Genomic DNA, 25317 nt, shown 5'->3' on the forward strand with positions numbered 1-25317 from the left:
CTGTGAGAAATGGGCAAATTCTTTGTCTGATAGCATTGTAATGTGACCCAACAGTTCATGGCAGCAATCTCTGGAATAACCAAATATCAGAAGATATCTATGATTTAAATACACAAAAGTGGGACCATACAATCAGGTCTTAGGTACATTCTCTACAATGCAACGTATAATGTATTTAGCCTGTATTTCAATGCCCAAGTGAATCTATGATCTCATACGTGTGTGTGTGTGTGTGTGTGTGTGTGTGTGTGCATGTACTTCCACTGGGGCAGACTCCTTCCCAGCCATGCTTCTTTATTCTATGCAATCTTTGTAATTGTCTTTCCCTAAATACTACAGGGCAGAGGTAACCCAACATGCTGGAAGCCATCTTCTGAGCCTTGAAAAATTCTGTGGGTATCAACACTGTACTTTAGCTCTCTACTGTTGTCTCTTGTTCTTATGATGTGACCAGCCCACCTTCGTTTATTATCATACATTTCTTGTGTGATATCTCTTACGGCATTTGATGTAAAGGATTTCATTGTGTAACTAACACAATTCTACATTATATTATAGTTATTTGTGCTGTCTTATACACACACACAGACACACACACAACCAAGGCTGGGGACCATGTCCTTTCAATCTTTGTATTCTTTGTATGTCTAGTAAAATACCTCAGACATAGAAGGTGCTTAATGGAGAATCAGGATGGTGTAGAGAAGAAAGGTCCAGCTCTGGAGTCAGGAAATCCTAGGTATAAGTCCATATATAGGATATGTGAAACTGAGTAAGACTTAACCTCTTATTGGCCTAGGCAACCCTTTAAGACATTAACTTGTAGAATAATTGGGTAGAGAAGTATTGGATAGAGGAAGAAACCACAACAGGCATTCCCCAGGCTAAAGAATTCCAGGTTAGGACCAGATGTAAATAGTATACATTACACAAACATGCATTCATTCACTCTGTACATACATCTATACATATATCTACCAACTGGCCAACCAATATCTGTCTATATGGATGCATACAATTAAACAAAGAATGAAATCTGTTTGGTCTTTTAATTTTATTCTTTTAATTATATTGTGATTCTAAAAAGGTAGCTACTATAAAAAGTCCATTTAAATTTAGATAGTCTTTGAAAGAAAATCTCCATCAACCAAAATGATGGTTATTTTTAGATTTTTTTAAAGTCTGGTTAGAATTTGTTTTTATCATTCCTTCCCTAGGCTACAGCCTGGAGCACAAACAAATTACTGCTCTTGGAAATGAGCATGCCCCCCTTCCCCCACATTTCTATTGTTTGCTTGATTTTAAACAGCACCCTTGCCCTCTACTGCTAAGTGAAACATATATTTTACTTCTTAAAAGCTAGATTTTGAAAATATGTTGCCAAAGTTTTGCAACATCCCTTGGGCTAACCAGAGGCCCCCTGGGGTTCCACAGAACCAGGATTGTGAATCAGAGCTCTAGTCAGCAGGTCTAGAATGCTCGATGATCAACAAGCAACCTCATGGCCAAGGACAGAAGGGTGACTCCTCTTTGAGCCACAGTGTACAATATCTGTACGCATGTGGCCTTGGAGTACAGGCTGTGGTCTGCTTCCCTGCCAGAGGGTCTCTGAAAGAACACAGAAAAGAGGAAATGAGTCCTTGATGCCTCCAATCTGACTCTCTTTGGAGAGCTTCCTCCTCCCTGTGGGAGCATCTGTCTTCTAGGTTCCCAGTGTCCTCCCCATTAGTAAACCTGCTCTTAGGAGAGGAACTAAAATGACTGCAAATTTAAATTATTTTTTTTTATTTTCTAGTGGGAAATTTCCATTTTAAATTTCACCTCTAATTGGAAAATAAAAAGCATTGTCCTCACTTTTTCATTCTATGCAATCCTTGTAAATGCCTTTCCCTAAATGCTACAGGGTAGAGGTACCCAACACGCTGGAAGCCATCCTCTGAGCCTTGAAAAATTCTGTGGGTACCAACAGTGTACTTTAGCTTTCTACTGTTATCTCTTGTTCTCATGATGTGACCGGCCCACCTTTATCTATTATCATATATTTCTTGTGTGATATCCCTTAGGGCATTTGGTATAAAGGATTTGATTGTGTAACTAACACAATTCTAAATTATATTATAGTAATTTGTGCTGTTTTGAACACACACAGACACACACCGAACCAAGGTTGGGGACCATGTCCTTTTCCATATTTGGAAAGAAGAATTTCAAGCATTGTAAACACCAGAGAATTCCTAGGCTAGTGTAGAGGAGGAGAAAGGGGTGGTAGATGGGATGGTGGTAGATCATCCCTGAGTGCTTGAAATAAACCTGCAGGCTATTTAGTCTGCTTATGCATAAAAGACTATTTGGTCCCCATCTTATACACAGCTGCCACAGTGATTTTCCTAAAGGGTAGGTTTGATCATGTCAAACACATACCTCACTCAATTAATTCCAGTGACTTTCTATAACATCAAATAAAAACTCTTTTGTTCCACATTAATGCTCATTATGACCCAACCCCTTCCTACCTTTCCCATCTTCTTACACATTTCTCCCTTCCACAAAGGCCAGTCATACAATAGACAAAGTCTCCCACCTCCATGACTTTGTGCTGGCTGTTTCTCATGCCCATTATGTTCCTCCTACTCACTGATACCTCTTGGAATTCTTGGGTACTCTTTCCTGGTTCTCCCAGCTGTTAGTGCCTTCCCCTATCAAGTTGTCTTGTCTGTATCTTGTATAGAGAGGTTCTACATAAGCAGATGTTGTATTGCCCCATTAGAATGTAAACACTTTGAGGGTAGCTCTTATTTTCCTTTTCTCTTTGTAGTACCAGCACTTGGTGCATGGTAGATGCTTAATAAATGCTTGTTAACCAGTTGAAGAAATACCAACCTCTACACCATGAATAAGGGAGGAAAGAAGGGATATATTCAGAAACACATGCAATGTAAAAACCAAAGGCATCAATTAAAAAACAAAAAAATACCAGATTCCTAGGAGACATTCCACAAGGAAAACAATGCAGCAAAAGTCATTGCATCAGGCAAACCACAAAGCACCACATGGTTATGATGATCAGAGAGGATCTTACAGTCCTGGAGAATGCATGGGGAAGGAGGATTGTCTCATGTACTGGATACTCTGGAATACACGGAAGGCCAGGCTGGCAAGGAAGTCATAAGCAGACAGGAGTCCTGCAGCCTGTTTCAGTTGAAAACCAGTTCTCTCTGAGTGCCAAGAGGAGTTTTCGTATAAGATTTCGTAGATACTACCATTCAATTAGGGAAGGGAGGTGGCACCATAGTGCATACAACACTGGGCTTGCGATAATGAAAATGCATCTTCCTAAGTTCAAATCTAGCCTCAGACACTTACTAGCTGTGTGACCCTGGGCAAATCACTTCTCCTTGTTTGACTCAGTTTCCTCATCTGTAAAATAAGCTGGAGAAGGAAATGACAAACCACTCTAGTATCTCTGCCAAGAAAACCCTAGACTAGGTCATGAGAGTGAAATGTGACTGAAAACTGAATAAACAACAACAAACCAGTCAAAAGCAGGGCCCTGAGACCATCTTTTGGAAACTCTTTGATAACTTGGCACAGAACCAACTTTGCATCCTGAAAATAGTGATTGTGCTGGATGTCAGAGCACATAGAGGGCGGGGCTTAGAGTCAGGAAGACCTGAGTGTGAATCCCCTCTCTACGACTCCAGGCAAATCATTTAATATCTCTCAGCCTCAGTTTCCTCACCTCCTTCCCAGGACTGTTGTGAGATTCAGATAATGTTTGTAATGTTTGTAAAGTGCTTTACAAAACAAAGCGCTATATAAATGCTAGCTATTAATATATAACCAAAGCAGGGGAAAAGCCAAATATAATCAGGATAAATGTAAAGTTCCATACTGGGGCTCAAAAAATCAGACACACAAACACAAGATAGACAACAATAATCCACGTAAAAAGGATTTGGATGGGTGGAGTTTTTTCTCCATTAGACAGTGAGGATTAAACTTAAAAATGTATTATTCATAACATCCCCCCTTCCCTCCAGAGAGCTGGTTGTTAAATAAACATTTACCAACACACTCCTGTGCGTAAGAACATAGCACATTCTCCACCTTGGGATATCATCATCTTTGGATTTCCACACCTCAAGGAACAAGGAAGATGACTGTCTTTTTTGTTTAGTCATGAAACTTTCTATATTGTGGAAAAGGCCAGGAAGAATAAATATATTAGTGGCTGTTCATTTGAAAAGAGGAGGAGGATAGAAAGGAAGGGAGAAGCCAGGTGGTGATGGGGTCAGCAAGAGGGTGGGGAGTGATGGGCATGAGCAGAATGGTGGCTGCTGGACAAAACTGAATAAAAAGACTTAACTGGTCCAACCACATTGTCAGTGTGTACATAAGGCCTCTCTCTCCTTCTCTGTCTCTCTCTTGGCCTAAGAAAACCTTCACAGAAAGAACTAAATAAAATTGACTTTTTTTTAAAGCTAAAAAACTTCATTGGTAATGAGTTCCAGGTGGGTTGCCGAGCAAATTCCCAAATCAAAATAGTTTCCCTAGAAAGAAACAATTGTGTCTGCTTGTACTTCTGTTAACCCCTGAAAGAGAAACTCATAGATGAACCTCCCTGGCATGTCCTGTGGACTGAATGAGTGCATATTCTGTGTTGGGCAGTCCCCAGAAATCATGTCTTCCTTCCTCTGTAGTCATTTCCAGGGGCTGTTCCAAATGTTGAGCTGGGTTTTAAATTTATTTTTTGACCTGATTATCTCAGAGATCACTAATCTCTCTATATATGTTGAGGGTAGTAAAGGCCCACTGGGAGGATCTTGCCCGTGACTTTTTCTTCTGATATTTCATAATATCCATTTAATGAGAGAGTAATTAGTTGGCTCATGAGCCAGTGTTATGGTCCTGTGCTTTCCATATGCAATGGCAAAATTCAGGCGTCACAGTGGAGTTTATTTTAGGAAATTGTGCTAAGAGATTCATGACTCTGCCTGGAGAAATGATGGGGACTCGATGAAAACTCCCCACATTGACTCTTTGGGCAATTTGTTTGATAATGGTTGAATTTTCTAGCTCAAGGATTGAAACTATCAAAAATGTGATGGGGAAAAAATAAAATTAAATCTCCATTTTAATCTAATCTTTCTTCCAGATAATCGCTATGGTATAGTGGCAAATAAGCTGGATTTGCTCATAAGACCTGAGTTTGAAGGATGGTGGTTAGTTTCGTTGAAACACTTTAATTTTTTGTCTTTCTTTTTCTGTTCATTGTTGTAAGGGAGAGGAACGGGTGTTAGATATGAAGGTGATACAAAAATAAAAGGTATCAATTTAAAACAAAAAGATATAAGTTCAGATTCTAATTCTAATACTTATTAGCTGTGTGGAGCTTTCATAAATCCCTGTGGTCTTGTAGAGAGAGGACTCTGTTTATAGTGAAGAAGCTCTTGTGTTAGAATCCTGCCACTGGTACGTACTATCTGTGTGAATGGGAATAAACTTATTTAACTTGTCTAAGCCTCAGTTTCTTCCTCTGTAAAAAAAAGAAGGGGGGGGGAGTATAATAATATCTACAGTTTCAACCTCACAAGGTTTCTCTGACATTTAAATGAGATAATGCACGTAAAACAATTTGTAAACTTTAAAGCATAGTTCAAATGCCAGTGATTATCATTATTATGTTTATGAACTTACAGCTTTAGTTTTCTCATCTGTAAAATAAGGGGGTGGATTGTGGACTATATGGTCTCTGAGGTCCCCTCTAGTTCTAAGTCTGAGAAAGGAAGGAAGGAAGGAAGGAAGGAGAGAGAGAAAAAAGAAAAGAGAAAAGAACAAAAGGAAGATAGAGGGAGGAAGGGAGGGATGAAGGAAGAAGGTAGAGAGGGATGAAGGAAGAAAAGAAAGAAAGCAGGGAGAAAGAAAAGGGAATGAAGGAAGAAAAAGAAAGGAAGGAAAGTAGGGAGGAAGAAAAGGGAAGCAAGGAAGGAGGAAAAGGAGTCAGGGAGATGGAGAAATAAAAGGGAAGGAAGGGAAAGAAGGAAGGAAGGTAGGAAGGAAGGAAAGGAAGGAAGAGAGGAATGGGAAGAAGAAAGGAAGAAAGGGAAGAAGGAAATGGAAGGAAGGAAGAAGAGGGAAGGAAAGAACAAAACAAACAAACAAGCAAGCAAGAAAACTTAACTCCAGCATACTTATGGAGCCATTATGGACAAACTCAAGGAGAATGACCTGGCTCCTGAATTGTGGGAGGGGAGGACAGGCAGGGAAGTCATACATACTCTAGATAATCTAGGGTATGGTGGTCCCCATGGGTATGTTTGGTTTAGAAATGCATTCATGGTTGTTATTTGGCCTTAGTTTTGAAGAGGACTAATGTTATCACAAGGTGATATCTTGATACCTGGATGAATTGGGCATCTAGATAATTTGGCAGCAACTCAGAGAGGCAGCCAGCAGAGAATGTGGCAAATCCACCATTCGGGACTAGAAAGATGACTCCCCAGAGTGTTTCCAATCATCTAAAGACATCACCAACATCATTAAGCTTACTTGGGCTCCTGTTGTTTAAAGTGCCTTAGGGACAAGCATTATGACTTGTTCATTGTGGCATCCCTCACAGCAGTGAGCATCAAAATCCGCACATTAAAAATGCTCAGATGTTTGCTTAATGAATAAGCCTGTGTCACAGAATACCAAATGTCAGGGCATCCAACCAGTCAGGGACACAGAAATCCCCAACAAATGGCCCCCTAAGCCTTTCAATGAGTACCTCCAGGGTCTGAGAACCTCCTACTCACCAAAGCATCTCATTTTATGTCTGGATGTCTCCAGTTATTAGGAAGTCTTTAAAAAAAAAAAACATCAAACCAAAAATAGTGTCTCTGCAGCCTCTAACCACTGCTTCTAGATCTGATCTCTGGATCCAGAGAACAAGGAGAGCCTTTCCGTACTTGAAGATTACTAACATAGGGGCTGGATTAGATCAGTAATCTCCAAACACCCAGATCAGTAAATTTTGTTTTCATGGCGGGTATATTCTAGGTTGTGTGTGTGTGTGTGTGTGTGTGTGTGTGTGCCTTCACTCATGTTGGCGGGGAGTTGGACAGAGAAGGAAACAAGGCTGTGGTGGTGAGTTTTCCCCCAGGCACATGAGTAGCTGCACCTATGGGTGCCTAGATCAGAGTTCTGTCATAACTGCCACAAGGGGCCAAAAACTGGCTCAGATGAGGCAAAGTTGGATGAGATGCCCTCTAAGTTTCTGTCCAGCTCTCTAGCTATGATCTTAGTCTTCCCTTTTCCAGGCTAAATATTACTACTTTCTCCAACAGCTCTTCACAAGACATGGTCTCCAGTCCCCTCAATACCCTACCCGTGCTTTCTGGATTTCTTCCATTTTGTCAATATCCTTCCTAAAATGTTCTTCCTGAAACTTTGTCATCAGAACTTAAGAATGAGTCCCCTGGGTGTAGAGGCACACCCTGCTAAGAAAGGATGTTGCACCTTTATTTGTGATGTCTATTATTTTAATTCTGAGAAAGGCAAATGGCAGCTGAACCCATCTCTGTTTCTAAGGAGAATGTTTCATTCATTCCAACCAACACTTGCCCCAGGACAAGAGGTTGCTTCCCCTCTTCCAGCCTTTATGTGAGCTCAGCTTGAGTCTGTTAGTTTGGCAGGTGGATGACTGGCTATGTATTGGAGTCAGTTCAGCATTTGCTTTCAACTTAATTTCTTTTCACTCTTTTGAAATCAGCCCTGGGTTATTTATTTTTCTCTTTGCCAAACTTAGCAACAGCCTCAGGCTCCATCTGGCACCTTCCACTTAAGCTTCTGCAGGACTGGAAGGGAGTTTCCCCTCCAGTATTTTCTCCTTTAGAAAGCTACATTAGATTATAAGCATTTGGGTAGATGAGAAAGTCAGGCCCGACCTTGTAACTGGATGGAGCCCAAAGTCTCCTCCTATTCACCTGGCAGCCCCCAGAGTCAGCCCTATTTGCCCACTGGCACAGTCCCTTTTATTGACATGGAATTAGTATCACTATGGCTTTTGGAGTTTCTACTCCCAGATTAGCATATCAGGCAGAACATTCTGGCTACCACGTTCCTTGTGGTGAATGCCCAATTCATCCAGGTATCAAGATATCACCTCGTGATATCATTAGTCCTCTTCAAAACTAAGGCCAAATAACAACCATGAATGCATTTCTAAACCAAACATACCCTTGGGGACCACCATAGCCTCCCTACTGAGGATTTAACTCTTACATATATGATGGCTCCATCTCTGCCACCTTCCTTCTTTGTCCTTCTATCCTGGCATGTAGCACAGTGCCTAGGACATAGTAGGCTCTTCGTTCATGTTTGTTGATTTGCCTGATCCATCAGGCAAAACTTATGTAAATATATCAGATGTTGTTTACAATCAAAGAAAAGAAGTGGCTGTTATTTTGGTTAAATGTTCTTAATTAGCTAGAATCCTGTTTGTTTGAGATTCTTTAACTGGTTCTTTAATTTCATCTGTATAGGAAAGTCCCTCTATCAATCAACATCAGTAACTGCTCTGCAACTTAGGTACTTGTGTAAAGTACACAGCCTACTTAGGCAACTTGCCCACAGTCCCACAACCAATATGTGTAAGAACTGAGATATGAACTCACATCTTCTTGATTCCAAGGCTAGCTCTCTTTCTACTGAGAGGTGTGAAACATGAGGGTAGAAACACTTCCAGCTGTGGCCCAAACCAGATTAAGATGTAATTGGGAAATACTTAACAAAATAAATAAGATATAACACAGTATATATAAAGTTAATTTATGGTTTTCTAAGTCAATGTGTGCTGCAGGGATCCTTACGTATGGCTCAGTGACTCTTTTTGCGTTTGAATGTGACATCACTACCTTCCCTTTACCATGCTTGCCTCTTAATCATTCTCTTGCTTTAGACTTTTTAAGAAAATTAGGCCAATGGCCATAAAATAAACTCTAAGGGATTTAGTGGACAAACATTAAAAATATAATGAATGAATGAATGAATGAATGAATGAATGAATGAATGAATGAAATAAAAACTGTCACCTTCCTCATTGTAACCTGGAATCAGTACACATCTGATTCCATTTGCTACATTTTCCCCATCTACAACAATAGCTTAGGAAAGATGATTTACTAAGTAATAAGGCATTGAAGGCCCTCGGTCCTTAAAGAAAGCATCTATTGTGATCCCTAAACTAGAAAATTGGATTAATCCATTTTGGAAAGATTTTCAGGAACAAGGGTTAAATCTCAAAGAGCTGGTGTAGAACACTCAGTTGACCAGGCTACTGAGTTTAGCAGAATGTTTCCTTCTTCAATCTTGCTGGATAGTTTACTGGGAAGGCAACATGGGGGAGTGGAAAGAGCACCGGATTTGACATCAGAAGACGTGGGCTTAAACTCTGGCTCTGCTACTTGCTATCTGTATAACTTCAGACAAGTCACTTCATCTATCTGGGCCTCAGTTTTCTCACGTATAAAATGAAGGGGATGGAAAATGGTCTCTGCGGTCCCTTCCAGCTTTAGATCTAAGGTCTTATGGATTGTATATATGACTAGAATTCTAGCTCCAATCCACCACAATATATGTGTGTATTACATATCTATATCTATCTATCTATACACATATACATACATAAATATAATACATTTATATAATTATATATGTGTAATTATATCTACATGTATAATCATATATATTATATACACAGAGACACTATATATATATATATGTCCATTCATCCATCTATCCATCCATCTATCTATCTATCCATCTACTTATCCATCTATCTATTTATCTCAGACTTCTCCCTCAGACACTCTTGTTTCCTACATTTTTTCACCTATTATACTATCTTCTCCCCCTCTTCATCCCATCCTGCTCTTCATACTCAACAGACCCTCCCTTTGATACCTCGGCCTCTTTCTTTCACGTTAACTCCTTTCCATCATTTTCCTACCACTTTCCTGTCCTCTGGAGCCCTATTCAAGAATTCCCTTCCCATAGCTCAGGTCTATTAAGCTGATGCATCCTTGTTCCCCCCAGTAGCTTTGGGCACAGGAACTCCTAAAGGTTATTGACATCGAGCAGTCACTGATTCAGCTCTGCCCTGTATTCCCAGTCCTCTGTGATCAACAATAATTTACCCCATCAGTTCTTAGATGACTAGTTTGGATCTATTCTTGATGGAGTAGTTGCCTGTCTTAGGAATATGATTTGAAGGAAAACAAAGGTCAAGCTCCCTTTGCCTCTTGTCCTCTTTTCTTGAAAACGATTTGTCTTTCTGTTAGGAGTTGCATCAATTCTACAGATCATGGAGGGTGTATATTTCAAGAATGTTTTTTGAATATTGAATGACAAGAGTGAAGGTTTTATTCCATTTTACAAATGAGAAACTGTTAAAACTCTTAATGACAGGAGGAGGAATAGGGGAGGGAGAAGACAAAGAAGATGAAAGAGAGAAGGAATAAAAGAAAAAATCTTCTAGAGGTGCCCAAATGCCTAGAGCAGGGGTGGGGAATCTGTGGCCTCGCCTCCAGACTGCAGGTTCCCCACCCCTGCTCTAGGGGATATTGAACAGAGCACAGAACAACTGGTCACTGCTGCTTCCTCTTTACCCTAACTCCCCCACCTCAGAAATATATAAAACTGTGCAAATGTCCCCCTATCCTACTACACCAATGTCCCCCTGTCTCCTTGGGGTTCTTCAGCTAATGGCAAACCACTCCAGCATTTTTGTGTGCTTTTTTTAAATTAAGATTTTTTATTTTTAGTTTACAACACTCAGTTCTGCATGATTTTGAGTTCCAGATTTTCTTTCCCCCTCCTCAAGACAGCATGGAATCCTATATATCTTCTACATATAACTTCGCATTAAACTTAGTTACACAATAGTCAAGTTGTAAAGGAGAACCATGACCAATGGAAGGAATCATGAGAAAGAAGAAACAAAACAAACAAAAAACACAAAAGAGAAATAAAAGGAAAAAAAAAGGAGAGCAAATAGTTTGCCTCAATCTGCATTCAGACTCCATAGTTCTTTCTCAGGATGTAGATAGCTCTCTCTGTAATGAGTCCTTTGGAGTTGCCTTTGAACCTTATATTGCTGAAAAGAGCCAAGTCCATCAAGGTTAGTCATCACAGAATCAATATGTCTGTGGTTCTATACAATGTTCTCCTAGTTCTGCTTTGCTCACTCAGCATTATATCATGTAGGTTTTTCCAGGTTATTATGAAGTCCATATCTTCCCAATTTCTTATAGCACAATATTCCATTACATTCATAAGCCACAACTTGTTTAGCCATTCTCCAATTGATGGGCATCCCCTTGATTTCCAATTCTTTGCTACCACAAAAAGAGCCACTATAAATATTTTTGTACATATGTATCCCCTTCCTACTTGTGTGATCTCTTTGGGATACAGCCCTAGAAGTGGTGTTGCTGGGTCAAAGGGTATGCAAATTTTTATAGCCCTTTGGGCATAGTTCCAAATTGCTCTCCAGAATGGCTGGATCAGTTCACAACTCAACCAACAATGTAATGGTGTTCCAATTTTCCCACATCCTCTCCAGCAACCACTCCAGTATTTTTGCCAAGAAAACCCCAAATGGGGTCATGAAGAGTCAGACACCATTGAACAACAACAACAACGATGATGATGAATATGTAGACAATGCTTTCCACATATTATCACATTTGATGCACACCAGACCTTTTGAGTTAGGTATCATAAGTATGATTTTTATCCCTAGCTAGTCTAACCCTTCCATTTTAGAGATGTGGTAAACAAGGCTTGGAAAATCAGAATAGCTTGTCTAAGATCATAGGAAGGATTTGAATCTGGGTCCCCTGACACCAAAGCCATCAGTCTTTCTCCACTACACCACTGAAAGACTAAAGGAAAGCATAAATCCACGTATGATTCCTATAGCTGATTGCTCATGGATCCAAGGCTATAAAATGAGTATCTTCACATATAAAATATCTGCCTCTCTTGGTTACATTGAGAGTTCACACAATAGTATGTAGGCAAAGCCCTCTATAAGCCTTGAGAAAGTGCTGTGGAAATGCTGCCTTTAATTTTGACTGTGACATTGGGGGTGAGCCAATAACCTCCTCTGTAAAGTGAAGAGGCTGGATTAGATGACTTGGGACAGCCAGGGAAAATGAATGTAGGGATCTTTTCATTTTTGTCTTTGTATGCTCAACACCTGACACAGTACTTGGCACATAGTAGCAACTTAGACATTTAGAGATGGAAGGGGTGTTCAAAGTGATCTCTTCTAAAACTATCATTTTTGGGTTGGGGAAACTGAGGCCCAGAGAAGATGAAGTGACTTGCCCATGGTCACACACAGTGAATGCATGAGCATCAGGCTGGATTTGAAGTCAGAGAATCTAGGATTGAATCTTAGCTTGGCCATTTTACTACCCATGTGACCTTGGGAAAGTAATTTAACCTCTCTGGGCCTCAGTTTCCTTATCTGTAAAATGAAGAGGTTGGGCTTGAAAATCTAAATCCTTTTCTGTAAAAATGTAAAAATCCTTATCTATAAAATCTGAAAATCTAAAATCCATATCTGTAAAATAAAGAGATTGGGCTTGAAAATCTAAAATCTAAAATCCCTTCCAGCTCTAGATTCATGATCTCATCTGTAAGATGATGGTGCAAGACTAACTAAGTTCTGAGGCCCTTTCCATTGCTCATTCTATTCTCCATTGAGGGTTAATTTTTATTGAAAGCATGCTGTGGGCAACAAGGGAAGTCATGGGCACTCTGAGAGAGAAGGGTGTGGAAGAAAAGGCAAGGAATAGGAAGAAGATCAAGTCAAAGAGAGGACAAACTTCTTGGGGTGTCACAGTTTTGCCTCAAGTTGCCCCTGCCTGCAGTCAGCAGTCCCTGCCCAACCAGAATGACTCCCTAAGACATCCCCAAAGCTGAAGGAACTCAGGATTCCTTTCTGCTCAAGGGCATCTGGCTGAAGACTCTGGAGCGAGCTCACAGCTGCATTTGGAAGGCTCCCGCTGCACACACCGTGTTTCTCTAATTCAAAGGAAACAGGCAATAATGAAATGGCAGGAAGCCTTGTAAAAATGGCTATCCCTCTTCATGCGCGGCTCTGGGGTTCTAACTAATTTATAAACATTGTTTTATGAAAAATTGAGATCACTCTTGGAAATGACTGGAGAAAATGACCTTCTGCTTGTTTTGCTAGTGTATTTTTCCCTCTTCTACAGCTATTGTTGCTAAGGAGGAGATGGCCAGTGTTGGGGAATGACTATCTTTCCATCCTACATATTTCTTTTGTTACCCTCCCCCCATTTCCCCCCAAAAAGAAAGAAACTGAGTCAGTCAATGGCTATGGTTAACAGACCAATCCATGTGTGGAGGAGGCTGGCTCTCACCCATGGTGCAAATAGGAAAATCACAGAAGGACAAATTCCATTACCCTTCCAGGCTCTTTTCAGCCTGATCTTTGGGCAAATGTTCCAGCCATGTTTTTCCATGGATCTTCCTTTTGGTTTTTATGGTGAACTCAAAGGCAAAGTTTCATTAACAGTGGGCTTAGTGTCCCAGGGGAGGGACCTCTTATCAAAAAGACTTGGACCTGGATACTCTTCCCTCCAATAGCAATGATCGAGGAGGGACACCATCCTTTTGCTAAGCTGGAGGATACAAGTTCTTGCTCCCAGTACCTGGGCAGACATGTACAGGAAAGGAAAAAGCAACAACTTGACACAGAGTAGGTTCAGGGGAAAAGTTATTTTCTTGAATTCTTCAGGCTGAGCTGTGTTTGAGAACTCTTAGGTCATGCTTGCCAGGCTAGGTTTGGAGCATGATCTACTAAAAAGGACAAAGGAATGAGCAGGGGAAAGCAGTCCTGAAACAGCATTACATTTGGCATAAGACCTAGTTTGGAATCTTGGCCTCATTACTTATAACCTGGGTAACCCTGGGACACTTACCTCACTGAAAGCTCAGTTTCCTATCTGTACAATTAGATGAGTTGATGAGATGACCTTTCAGGTCCTTCCATCTTTAACTCTTATCAAAGATAAATTTTTCTTTGCTTTGAACCAACCAGTGTGTAAGAGTTAGAGTCTCTTCAATAGTCTTTGGGATCAATGAAAACCAGCTAATCTGTGCACCATGTAACAGGTATACTTAGAGACAACATGGCATAGAGTATCAAGGACCAACCTCAGAGTCAAGAACACCTGGGTTCAAATCTTGTCTCTGAACCCATATTAGTTGTGTAACTTTGTCAAATCACTAAAGGCCTCGGGGGACAACCTGCCAATTTGTATCTGGAAAGATTTTTCATACCAGGAGAGCCTCACACTAATAGGTGGCAACAGCATGCTAGGTATCTCAGTGGTGGCATAGAGTTCCACGCTTGGAATCAGAAGGACCAAATCTTGCCTCAAACAATTACTAGCTGTGTGTCTCTGAAATAATTTATCCCATCTGTGCCTATTTCCTTACCTGTAAAATGAGGATGTTGGCCTCTATGATCCATTTCAGCTCTGAATTTTGATCCCATTAAGTCACAAGTGGAGATAGACTTACCTATTAAATGACAAAGTATTTTTTCTCCAGTATATTATTTTGTCTGTAACAAATGGGATTCTGATTGGCCTAAGGACAAGATGTTGAGCTGATGACACAGTGGAAGGAGAGCCAGATCTTGAGTCAGAAAACTTAGGTTTAAATATTATCTCAGCAACTTATGGCTGGTTGGACCTTGGGCAAGTGTCTATGGGTCTGTCTCCTTATTGGTAAAATGAGGTGGTTGGACACAAAGACTTCAGGGGTCCTTTTCAGTTCTAAATCAATGCTTCTAGTTCATCAAACCATCAAGGTTTGGAGTTAGACAGGACTTTAGAAATTACCTAGTTTGACTCTCTTTATTTGACATTTGGGGAAACTGAGACCAAGTGAGAAGAAGTGATAAGGCAAGTGACTAACATTCAGACCTGATTTTGGAGTCTAAGACTTTTCTTCTATGTCATGTTGCCTCCAACATACAAAGTGTTACCCAATCCCCGACACCAAGATCCCCTTTTCCAATGGGGTGTGGTGTGCCCCCCTCCACCACTGATGCTTAATATTATTTACTTGTTGATTCATTAGGGATGGACTCAAATAGTCCCAGCCTTGGGGTTGTTTTGGAAGTCAGTCGTTCTGCTCTTCGTTCCTTTTTTTTTCCTTTCTTTTTATGGGCATGTTGCAATGTAATAAAGAAGAGTCCAAGGTCTTTCTTTCCATAAAGGCCCAAGGAGGGAATTTACACTATGTTACAAAGTTCCCCAGCCCCACCCCCAGGCTTTTCTGGGGCCATCTCAGGCCCTCATGTAATGTCCATGACCCTCTTACCACAGCCAGAGGATACTACGGTCATAAATTTGAGAGTTAATTTGAGGAAACAATTGATGTAATTGGTCCCTGGGGTTGCTGGGCGGGGCTGTGTGGAGAAGACAGACAGCTGCCTCTCCAGAAAGCCTTTCCAGAGGCCGTGTGGGGACTAGTTCTGAATGGACAAGAGCTCATTGGTGGAGAGAAGCAGGAGAGAGCAACAATGAACTATCCTTGCAGGTAACCCCTCCAGCCATTCCATGCCAATGGGTACTCTGCATTGCACTCCCAATAGCTTTTGTGGTTTTGCAAAGCCTGAGATCAATTGTCCCAAACTCCCCCGGTTTTAATAATGACTCACATTTCTATGGCGCTTTGTGGCTTATGAAACATTTTCCTTACAACAACCCTTTGAAATAGATAATGAAAATACTAGAATAGAGGCAGTTTGGCCTGATGGCTGGAGATCAGGCCTGGGGGGTCTGGAAGATCTGAGTTTAAGTCTTATGGCAGACACATACTAGATTATGACCACATGCAAGTCACTTAGCCTCTGACTACTAAAGATATATCTTTAAGGCAGTGGCTCCCAACATTTTTTGGTCCATGAACCCCTTTCAACAATGACAAAAAGTGGTGTGAACCCCCTGGGTAATTTAGTATGCTACTCATGATATTTTGCAAGTGTTTATGGCTTAAAGTGCAATTAGAGCATCTTTAGCATTTACCCCTTGGACTATTATCAGGAAACCTCGAGAGGTTTGCAAACTACTAAATGGACACCATTGCTTTAAGGATACAAGTTGCAGACCAAGTATCAATTGGTATCATCGAAACTACAGGTCTAGTCCCGAAAACTGAGTTATTAGAATATCCATTTTTTAAATGGGAAAATGGGCACAGAAATGCTGTCAGTTGGTAATCAATAAGCATTTATTAAGCACTTACTATGGGCCAGGCACTACGCTAAGCACTGGAGATACAAAGAAGGGCAAAAGACAGTCCCTGCCCTCAAGGAACTTACAACCTACATATGGTCACAAAACTGGTAAGCAACAGATCTGAGGTTTGGACTAGGGGCTTACCATGAGACTTGGGCCGTAAGTGGGATCTTGGACACCGTGTGATCATAATTTTTCCCTTGTATACTGCAAAGTACTTTGGAGTCCGGAGATCAATACGGAAATGGATTATAGGTTCATAGATTTAGAACTGGCAGGGACCTGAGAGGTCATCTAGTACAAGCCCTCTTAATTTATACATGAGGAAAATGAAGCCCAATCAGCCTGAGGTCATACAGATGGTAAGTGACTGAAGTAGGATTTGAACCCAGAGACCAAGTCTCTATCCACTAAGCTATGCTACCTCTCCATTACTATTTTCTCTACAATGCCCATTACCTATTTCAAAGGAGTGATGTAAGGCAAATGTTTTGTAAGCCACAAAAGCCATGGAAATCTGAGTCATTGTTAAGAACATGGGATGTTTGGTACAATGTCATGGGTAATGGGGCAATGGACTTCGAGTCAGTAAGACTTGACTTCAGATTCTGTTGGGTCCTTCAGTTATTTAATCTCTCTGTGCCTCAGTTTCCTCATCTGTAAAATGTGGAGACTGAACTCAATTGCCTTTCAGGTTCCTTATAGCTGTAAATATATGACCCAACAGCTCCAAGGTCAGTTCTCATTTCTATATACTCAGAAACTTCTTAAAAGGAGAAAAGAATCCACTTGAATTGGCCATATCCATATGATACCAAAGCATCCAACTTCCACTCATTGCAAATACAATCAGCCTCATTGCTTGGCTGAACCAAGAGGTGGTTCATGAACATCAAGTTAAGAACCCCTGAGGTAGAAGGTAGTGCCTGAGCTGAGGTTTGAGAAAGGTCTTGAAGAGAGAATGAGATTCAATTAGACTGATGGGAAGAGAGAGTGCATTCCAGGCATGAAGGATGGCCAATACAGACACAAAGGTAGGAAGCCTCATTTCCTACTGGCTGGCATAGAGGGGTAAGGTGACTTTTCACAAGACCGTAGATTCATAAGAACTGGTTCACTCAGACTCAGAGAGGAGAGGGGCTTTGTTTAAGGACATAGTGATAGGTCAAATGCCTATGATTTTATTGATGTGGGAGTGCTCTTCACCTATGCAAATTACAACTTCTCTATAATTTGTGGTCTTAGAGGGCTGCTTGAGATGTAGAGAGGTCAAGTGACTTGTCCAGGATCACACAACTGTAATATAGCCAATGCTAGCTTTAATAATAACTAGCATTTATATAGAGTTTTAAGATTTACAAAGCCCTTTAAATATGTTACCTTATTTGGTCCTTACAACAATGCTGTAAGGTAGATGCCATTTTTATCCCCCTTTTACAGATGAGGAAACTGAGGCTGAGAGAGGTTAAGTGTCTTGCCCAGGAATACACAACTAGTAAGTGTCAGAGATAGGACCTGAAGCCAACTTCCTTACTCCAATTTCAGTGCCCTATCCACTGGGTCAGGCTGTCCCCATGTACCCCAGATCACAGAAGTAATAAATATAGGGGCAGCTAGGTGGTGCAGTGGATAGAGTGTCAGGCCTGGAGTCAGGAAGACTCATCATCATGAGTTCAAATTTGACCTCAGAAACTATCTGTGTGACCCTAGGCAAGTCACTTAACCCTGTTTGCTTCAGTTTCCTCATCTGTAACATGAACTGGAGAACAAAATGGCAAACTACTCCAGTATCTTTGCCAAGAAAACTCAAAAAGGGGTCACTAAGAGTTGGACACAACTGAAAATGATTGAACAATAACAATAAATATGAGAAATAGGATTCAAGCCCAGGTCCTCTAATTTTTGACCTAGTGTTATTTCTATTACACTGCATTTCCTCATTTTGAAAATCAATATTAAAAAAGCACATTTCTCAGCTTTTTAGAAAGGGATTTTTTGAAAGACATGCAGAGAATTTAAAACAAAATAGAAAAAATATGATGTTATACATACCAGGTAGAAACCTCTTGGGGTGCGTACTCAACTCTTGGCAAAGGGTCTCCACTTAGGAAACAAAAAAAATGAAGAAATTCCTTAAATAAATTCCCATTTTCACTTTTAAATTATTGCCTCATCCATTACATTAGAGGTGAGATTTTATGTCTATTGAGCTCAAAAGACATTGAAGCTACTAGCTTGCACAGTTCTCTCATAAGGTGTGACTTCCATGATAGAAATTTGAAGTTTCAAGACTCACAGGGTTAATTTTTTTTCCAATTGACAAAATAAAGAAAAGGAAAAAAACCCCTAAGAAATATACATACTCAAGCAAAACAAAGTTTCCCATTGACCATTTCAAAAGTGAACTGTCTCAATTTGCATCTTCAATTCATCACCTCTCTGTTAGGAGGTAGGCAACATGTTTTATCATCAATCTTCTGATTAAATGGAAATTACTTAGCACAATATCTGGCATATAGTAGGTGCTTAATACATGCTTGTGCCCTTCCCTTTCATTACCCTTTCTCTAGAATAATTTTTGATCACTGAATCAGAGTCTTCAAGTCTTTCCAAGTTGTTTGACATGACAATGTTATTATTGAATGTATTGCATACATTGTACACATCCTATATACATTGCATACATGAAAACATACGTGTTTTCCTGGTTCTGTTCACTTCAGTTTGTATAAGTTAATATAAATCTTCTCATGTTTCTCTTAAGCCATGATCTCCATCATTTCTTACAAATATATTGCAGCACACTAACACAACATAATTCATTTTATCCATTCCCCTTTATCAGTTCCTACACACACACACACACACACACACACACACACACACAGCTATTATAAATGGTTTTGTACATATGAGTTTTTCCCCTTTCTTTGATCTTTTTGGGGGCATAGGCATAGTAATGATATCACTGGGTCAAGGGTTATGCACAGCTTAGTAACTTTGGGGGGCATCATTCTAAATTGTTTTCTCTAATGGCTGGACCAATTCGCAACTTCAGCAGTTTATTAATGTACCTACTTTCCCTCAGTCCCTCCAACTGTTATTTTAAGGTGAAATCTCAGAGTTACTTTAATTTACATTTCTCTTATACTTAACGATTTGGAGCATTTGTTAGTATGGCTTTTACCACTTGAGAACTTCTCCTGCAGTTTCATCATCAGGCCACCAGGTGGAAACAGAGAAAAACCATTACCAATGTAAACTGGCCAGGAGATTACAAATTAGAAGACTTTCCCAAAAACAACTTTACTTAAAAAAAAAAAGATGACCTGATTAATTGGCAAATAGAACTTAAGGAGAATTCAAAATTTTAAGAAAAGCACAAATGTTTAAAATTGTGTTTATGGTAATTGGGGAAAATTAAAATATTGAATTTAAATAAACATTACTAAATCATTATTAATTCTCTTTAGAATATCATTAATTGACCATTTGATTGATATTAATTTAATTTAATACAACTCTATTCAGTTGGACACATATTAAGTACCTACTATATGCAAGACATTGTGCTCAGAGCAGAAAAAGGGCATGTCCCAGAGTCAGAAGACCTGGGTTCAAATCCCATGTCTGAGGTTTTTGTGACCTTGGGCAAGTTATTTAACTTCCTTGGGCCTCAATTTTCCATCAAGTTTAAAAGACATCATCTTTTATAAGTAAAAAGAAAAATGGAACACACTAGAAATAGAGTTCCTCCCAAGTACTGTGTGCAGTAGTTTCTCTTTGTATCTCTTGGCATGAGGAAAACACCTGATGCATAAAAGAACTAAAAAAGAGAAGACTCACTCATGTAATGCATTTCCTAGGCAGCAATGTGGACTGCCTTGCCATCTACTCACTGGAAGTCAATCGATAAACATTTATTAAGCACCTACTGTGTGCCAGGAACTGTGTGTTCAGGAAAGAGAGCCTTTAATCCAGCACTATCAGGGGATTGAAAATAGCAAGAATAGGCACATTGTCCACTGCAATCTGTCACCAGATCTTTTTCTTCTGACCTCCAAAATGGTTCGCAGGTTTTCTATTTCTTCCCCTTGCCATTAAACTAATCCAGGCCTCTATCTTGTTGTTTGAATTCTTACAATAGGCTCCTAGCTAGCTTCTCTGCATTTCAATCCATCTAAAATATGTGTGAGGCCCCTGATTTTCATACATGCCACTTTCATCACATTGGTTTCTTGCTCAAGAACCTATACTGGCTCCCTATTGCTTTCCATATAAAGTCTACCAGGCAGCCTCGAGGGCACATGTGGCCTTCTAGGTCCTCAAGTATGGACCTTTGACTGATTCCAAACTTCACGGAACAAATCCCCTTAATAAAAGGATTTGTTCTATAAAACTTGAACTCAGTCGAAAGGCTGCACTTGAAGACCTAGAGGGCTTTTAAGATTTTTATGAATTGGTCCTACCAGCCAATCATTTCTCACTATTCCTCAACATGTACCAGGTATAACGTAAAGCCCTGGAGTCCTAGTTTGTGTTCTCTTTTAGATTTAGTACTTATGTGACCCTGACAAAGTCACTTAACCTGTCTCAGCCTCATTTGCCTCATCGGTGAAGTAAGAATAACAGTATCTATTGCATTTGTCTCCTGGGGTTGCATTGAAGATTGGTTTGCATGTGAATGAGATAATGTTTGCACATCAGTACAGCATGCCTGTTATTGGTATTGTCCATATCAACTATATTTCTTCTTGGCCTTGTGTCTGTGTTCATGTCACTTTCCTGGAATGATTTCTCTCCTCCTCTCTACTGATCCAAAACCATGTAATCAATATTCCAGGCCCCTGTATAGCACCAGAGTCCTTTGCCTTGCTCTCTCAATAGCATCCTGCCTGCTGCTTCAGGGACATTATCATAATCAGTAATTCAATGCAATCCAATCTGATTCAGTTCTGTTCAGTTTGATTAGAATAGTGCAGCTAGGAAAAGTATCTTAAGAGGTCACCAATTTCAACCCCTTTCATAAATAAGAAAACTAAGGCTTGGGGAGGTACCTTGACTAGAACTAGAAGGAACCTTAGGAATAATCTAGTCTAATACTATCATTTTACATTGGGGGTTGTGGGGATACAAAGCTGAGGGAGACACCTAACACCTGGCTATGTAGAATTTGTAGCTAGAAGCTATTTTTTACAGGTAAGGAAACTGAGTCTCAAAGGGATTTGACCAAAATATAGTAAATAAGTCAAGACTCAAACCTGGATCCTTCGACTCCACAGGTCAAATGTTTTTTTCCCCTCTAAATCATTCTGCCTCTCCATCTTCATTTAAGTAAAATAGATAAAAGGATTGCATGATCTACTCACTCTCTGTAGTTGAAAGCCAGTTTCATGATTTCTGCCCTTCGTTTCTTGTATTGCAGGTCAGGGTGGTCCTAGAGAAAGACACATCCATTAGAAGAGCCATTTACAAAAATGACCACATCTTTCAACAAGGGATGTTTTCCTTTATTGTGTGTTTAAAAAATTCAAGAGACATAATTTCTGGTTAATTAGCCATTTTATTAATTTTGCTAGCATGTTATTAATAAAAGAGGTCAGTGGCACTCTTGAATGCTAAAGATCCTCATGGTAGTGGTCTCACAGTTTATACACTCTTGGAAGAATGGGTATCTCTGAAGTTGGCGACAAACTCTGATTGGTTAGCAATGACAGGATGGATATTCTAATGAGAGGTGGGCTGCATTTCAATGGGCATCTTGAGGCACATGACTTGGATCACCCAAGTCTTGGTCAAAGAGACTTATCTAATTCCATATCACATATTGGACAAATGGGAGAATGATATTTTCTTGTACCTGTCTGGACAAATGTAATGAGCAAGAATTCCCCCATTACCCCAAACTCAGAATTTCTTTCACAGTCTTTGATTAGATCATTATCCTGGGTAAGTCTTTGAGAAAGATTTCCCACACTGGCTGATGATGAGGAAGTACAAAAAGGGAGAAACTTTGGTTCTGGTTCAATAATTAGTTATTAATACAGGAACAAAATAATCATTTCTCTCAATTGAAATGTATCAAGGAGCCCCATAAGCTAAGATTTTCAAATTGTTGGGTTTTTTTTTTTACTGTCAAGCAAGACATCTCCAAAGAACTCTGGATATGGAATGATGGTGATGCCTAACTTTGGCTCTGACAGTCAATAGCAACAACAAATTTAATTTTTGATCAATCTATAAATGATCTACCTCAATAAAAAATAAACTCCTTGAGGGGAGGAATTATTTTATTTTGATCTTTGGATCTCCAGCACCTAGTATAATGTCTTACACACAGTAGGTACTTAACAAATGTTTGTTGATTTATTGCTCACTATCAGGGAGAACCAGGAGGTCCTGGGTACTTTCCAGTTCCAGATTAAAAGGCACTAAAATTGCATAAAACCCAGTTAATAGACACACCAAAAAATCCTAGAATTCAGAGTTAGATGATACTTTGGAAATTATCTAGTTCAATCCCTTCATTTTCCAATGAAGGAATATGAAGCTCAGAGAAGTGAGAGAAGTCTCCTAGATAGTAAATTGCAGAGCCAGGATTTGAAACCAAGTTCTCTGATTTCAAATTGTTTCAACAGTCCAGCTAGCAGCTGTTGTGGGGGTGAAAGACCAGCACAAGCCCGGCAACAAGAACGCTACCAGCATGCTGCAAAAGCACAGGTTCTTTTGATCTGCTTTAGTAAGGAAAGCAACTTTTTTTTTTGTTAGGGAATTTTATTTTTATTGTATTTTTTTTAAATGCAATTTATTTATTTAACATATTTGGTTTTCAGCATTGATTTTCACAACATTATGAATTACAAATTTTCTCCCCATTTCTACCCTTCCCCCCCACTCCAAGATGGCTTATATTCTGGTTGCCCTGTTCCCCAGTCAGCCCTCCCCTCTATCACCCCCCTACCCTCTCAACCCCTTTTCCCTTCCTTTCTTGTAGGGCAAGATAAATTTCTACACCCCATTGCCTGTGTTTCTTATTTTTTAGTTGCATATAAAAACTTTTTTTGTTTTTGAACATCTGATTTTAAAACTTTGAGTTCCAAATTCTCTTCCCTCTTCCCTTCTCACCCACCCTCCCTAAGAAGTTGAGCAATTCAACCTAGGCCACACGTGTATTATTATGTATAACCCTTCCACAATACTCCTGTTGTGAAAGGCTAACTACATTTTGCTCCTTCCCAACCCATCCCGCTTTATTGAATTTTCTCCCTTGACCCTGTCCCCTTTCCAAAGTGTTTGTTTTGATTACCTCCACCCCCATCTGCCCTCCCCTCCATCATCCCCCCGCCTTTTATTTTATTTTTTTTTATCTTCCTCCCTCTTCTTTCCTGTGGGGTAAGATACCCAACTGAGTATGTATGGTATTCCCCCTCAGGCCAAATCTGATGAGAGCAAGGTTCACTCATTCCCCCCTCACCTGCCTCCTCCCCTCCTCCCATAGAACTGCTTCCTCTTGCCACCTTTATGCGAGATAATCCACCCCATTCTATCTCTCCCTATCTCCCTCTCTCAGTATGTTACTCTCTCATCCCTTAATTTCATTTTATTTCTTTTAGATATCTTCCCTTCATCTTCAACTCACCCTGTGTCTGCTCTCTCTCTTTTACATATATATATAAACACATATATATATATACACATACATACATATACACATAGATATATACATACATACACATTCACTTATATATATACATAAACATATATATATATATGCATATTCCCTTCAACTACCCTAATACTGAGGTCTCATGAATCATACTCATCATCTTTCCATGTAGGAATGTAAACAAAACAGTTCAACTTTAGTAAGTCCCTTGCAATTTCCATTTCTTGATTACCTTTTCATGCTTCTCTTGATTCTTGTGTTTGAAAGTCAAATTTTCAATTCAGTTCTGGTCTTTTCACTGAGAAAGCTTGAAAGTCCTCTATTTTATTGAAACTCCATCTTTTGCCTTGGAACATGATACTCAGTTTTGCTGGGTAGGTGATTCTAGGTTTTAATCCTAGCTCCATTGACCTCTGGAATATTGCATTCCAAGCCCTTCGATCTCTTAATGTAGAAGCTGCCAGATCTTGGGTTATTCTGATTGGGTTTCCACAATACTCAAATTGTTTCTTTCTGGCTGCTTGCAGTATTTTCTCCTTGATCTGGGAGCTCTGGAATTTGGCAACAATATTCCTAGGAGATTTCTTTTTGGGATCTATTTGAGGAGGCGATGGATGGATTCTTTCAATTTCTATTTTGCCCTGTGGCTCTAGAATATCAGGGCAGTTCTCCTTGATAATTTCCTGAAAGATGGTATCTAGGCTCTTTTTTTGATCATGGCTTTCAGGTAGTCCAATAATTTTTAACTTATCTCTCCTGGATCTATTTTCCAGGTCAGTGGTTTTTCCAAGGAGATATTTCACATTGTCTTCCATTTTTTCATTCCTCTGGTTCTGTTTTATAATATCCTGATTTCTCATAAAGTCACTAGCTTCCACTTGCTCCAATCTAATTTTTAAAGTAGTATTTTCTTCAGTGGTCTTTTGGACCTCCTTTTCCATTTGGCTAATTCTGCCTTTCAAGGCCTTCTTCTCCTCATTGGCTTTTTGGAGCTCTTTTGCCATTTGAGTTAGTCTGTTTTTTAAGGTGTTGTTTTCTTCAGTGTATTTTTCAGTATTTTTTTGGGTCTCCTTTAGCAAGTCATTGACTTGTTTTTCATGGTTTTCTCGCATCCTTCTCATTTCTCTTCCCAATTTTTCCTCTACTTCTCTAACTTGCTTTTCCAAATCCTTTTTGAGTTCTTCTATGGCCTGGGGCCAGTTCATGTTTTTCTTGGAGGCTTTGGTTGTAGGCTCTATGACTTTGTTGTCTTCTTTAGGCTGTATGTTTTGGTCTTCTTTGTCAGCAAAGAAAGAGTCCAAAGTCTGAGACTGAATCTGG

At 39.8% G+C, this 25317-nt stretch overlaps 1 protein-coding gene across 1 annotated transcript in view; it reads right to left on the bottom strand.

Annotated features, from left to right (window-relative positions):
* The window catches only part of LOC118851357 (tyrosine 3-monooxygenase-like), a 73018-nt gene that overhangs the window by 35430 nt on the left and 12271 nt on the right, over nucleotides 1–25317 (bottom strand). Inside the window, 4 exon segments of the mRNA XM_036760802.1 lie at nucleotides 2–70; nucleotides 3080–3256; nucleotides 18384–18434; nucleotides 21701–21768. Of these exon segments, the coding sequence (XP_036616697.1) occupies nucleotides 2–70; nucleotides 3080–3256; nucleotides 18384–18434; nucleotides 21701–21768 (365 nt within the window).

The sequence above is a fragment of the Trichosurus vulpecula genome, chromosome 5 (genome assembly GCF_011100635.1).
Source record: "Trichosurus vulpecula isolate mTriVul1 chromosome 5, mTriVul1.pri, whole genome shotgun sequence".
Taxonomy (NCBI): Eukaryota; Metazoa; Chordata; class Mammalia; order Diprotodontia; family Phalangeridae; genus Trichosurus; species Trichosurus vulpecula.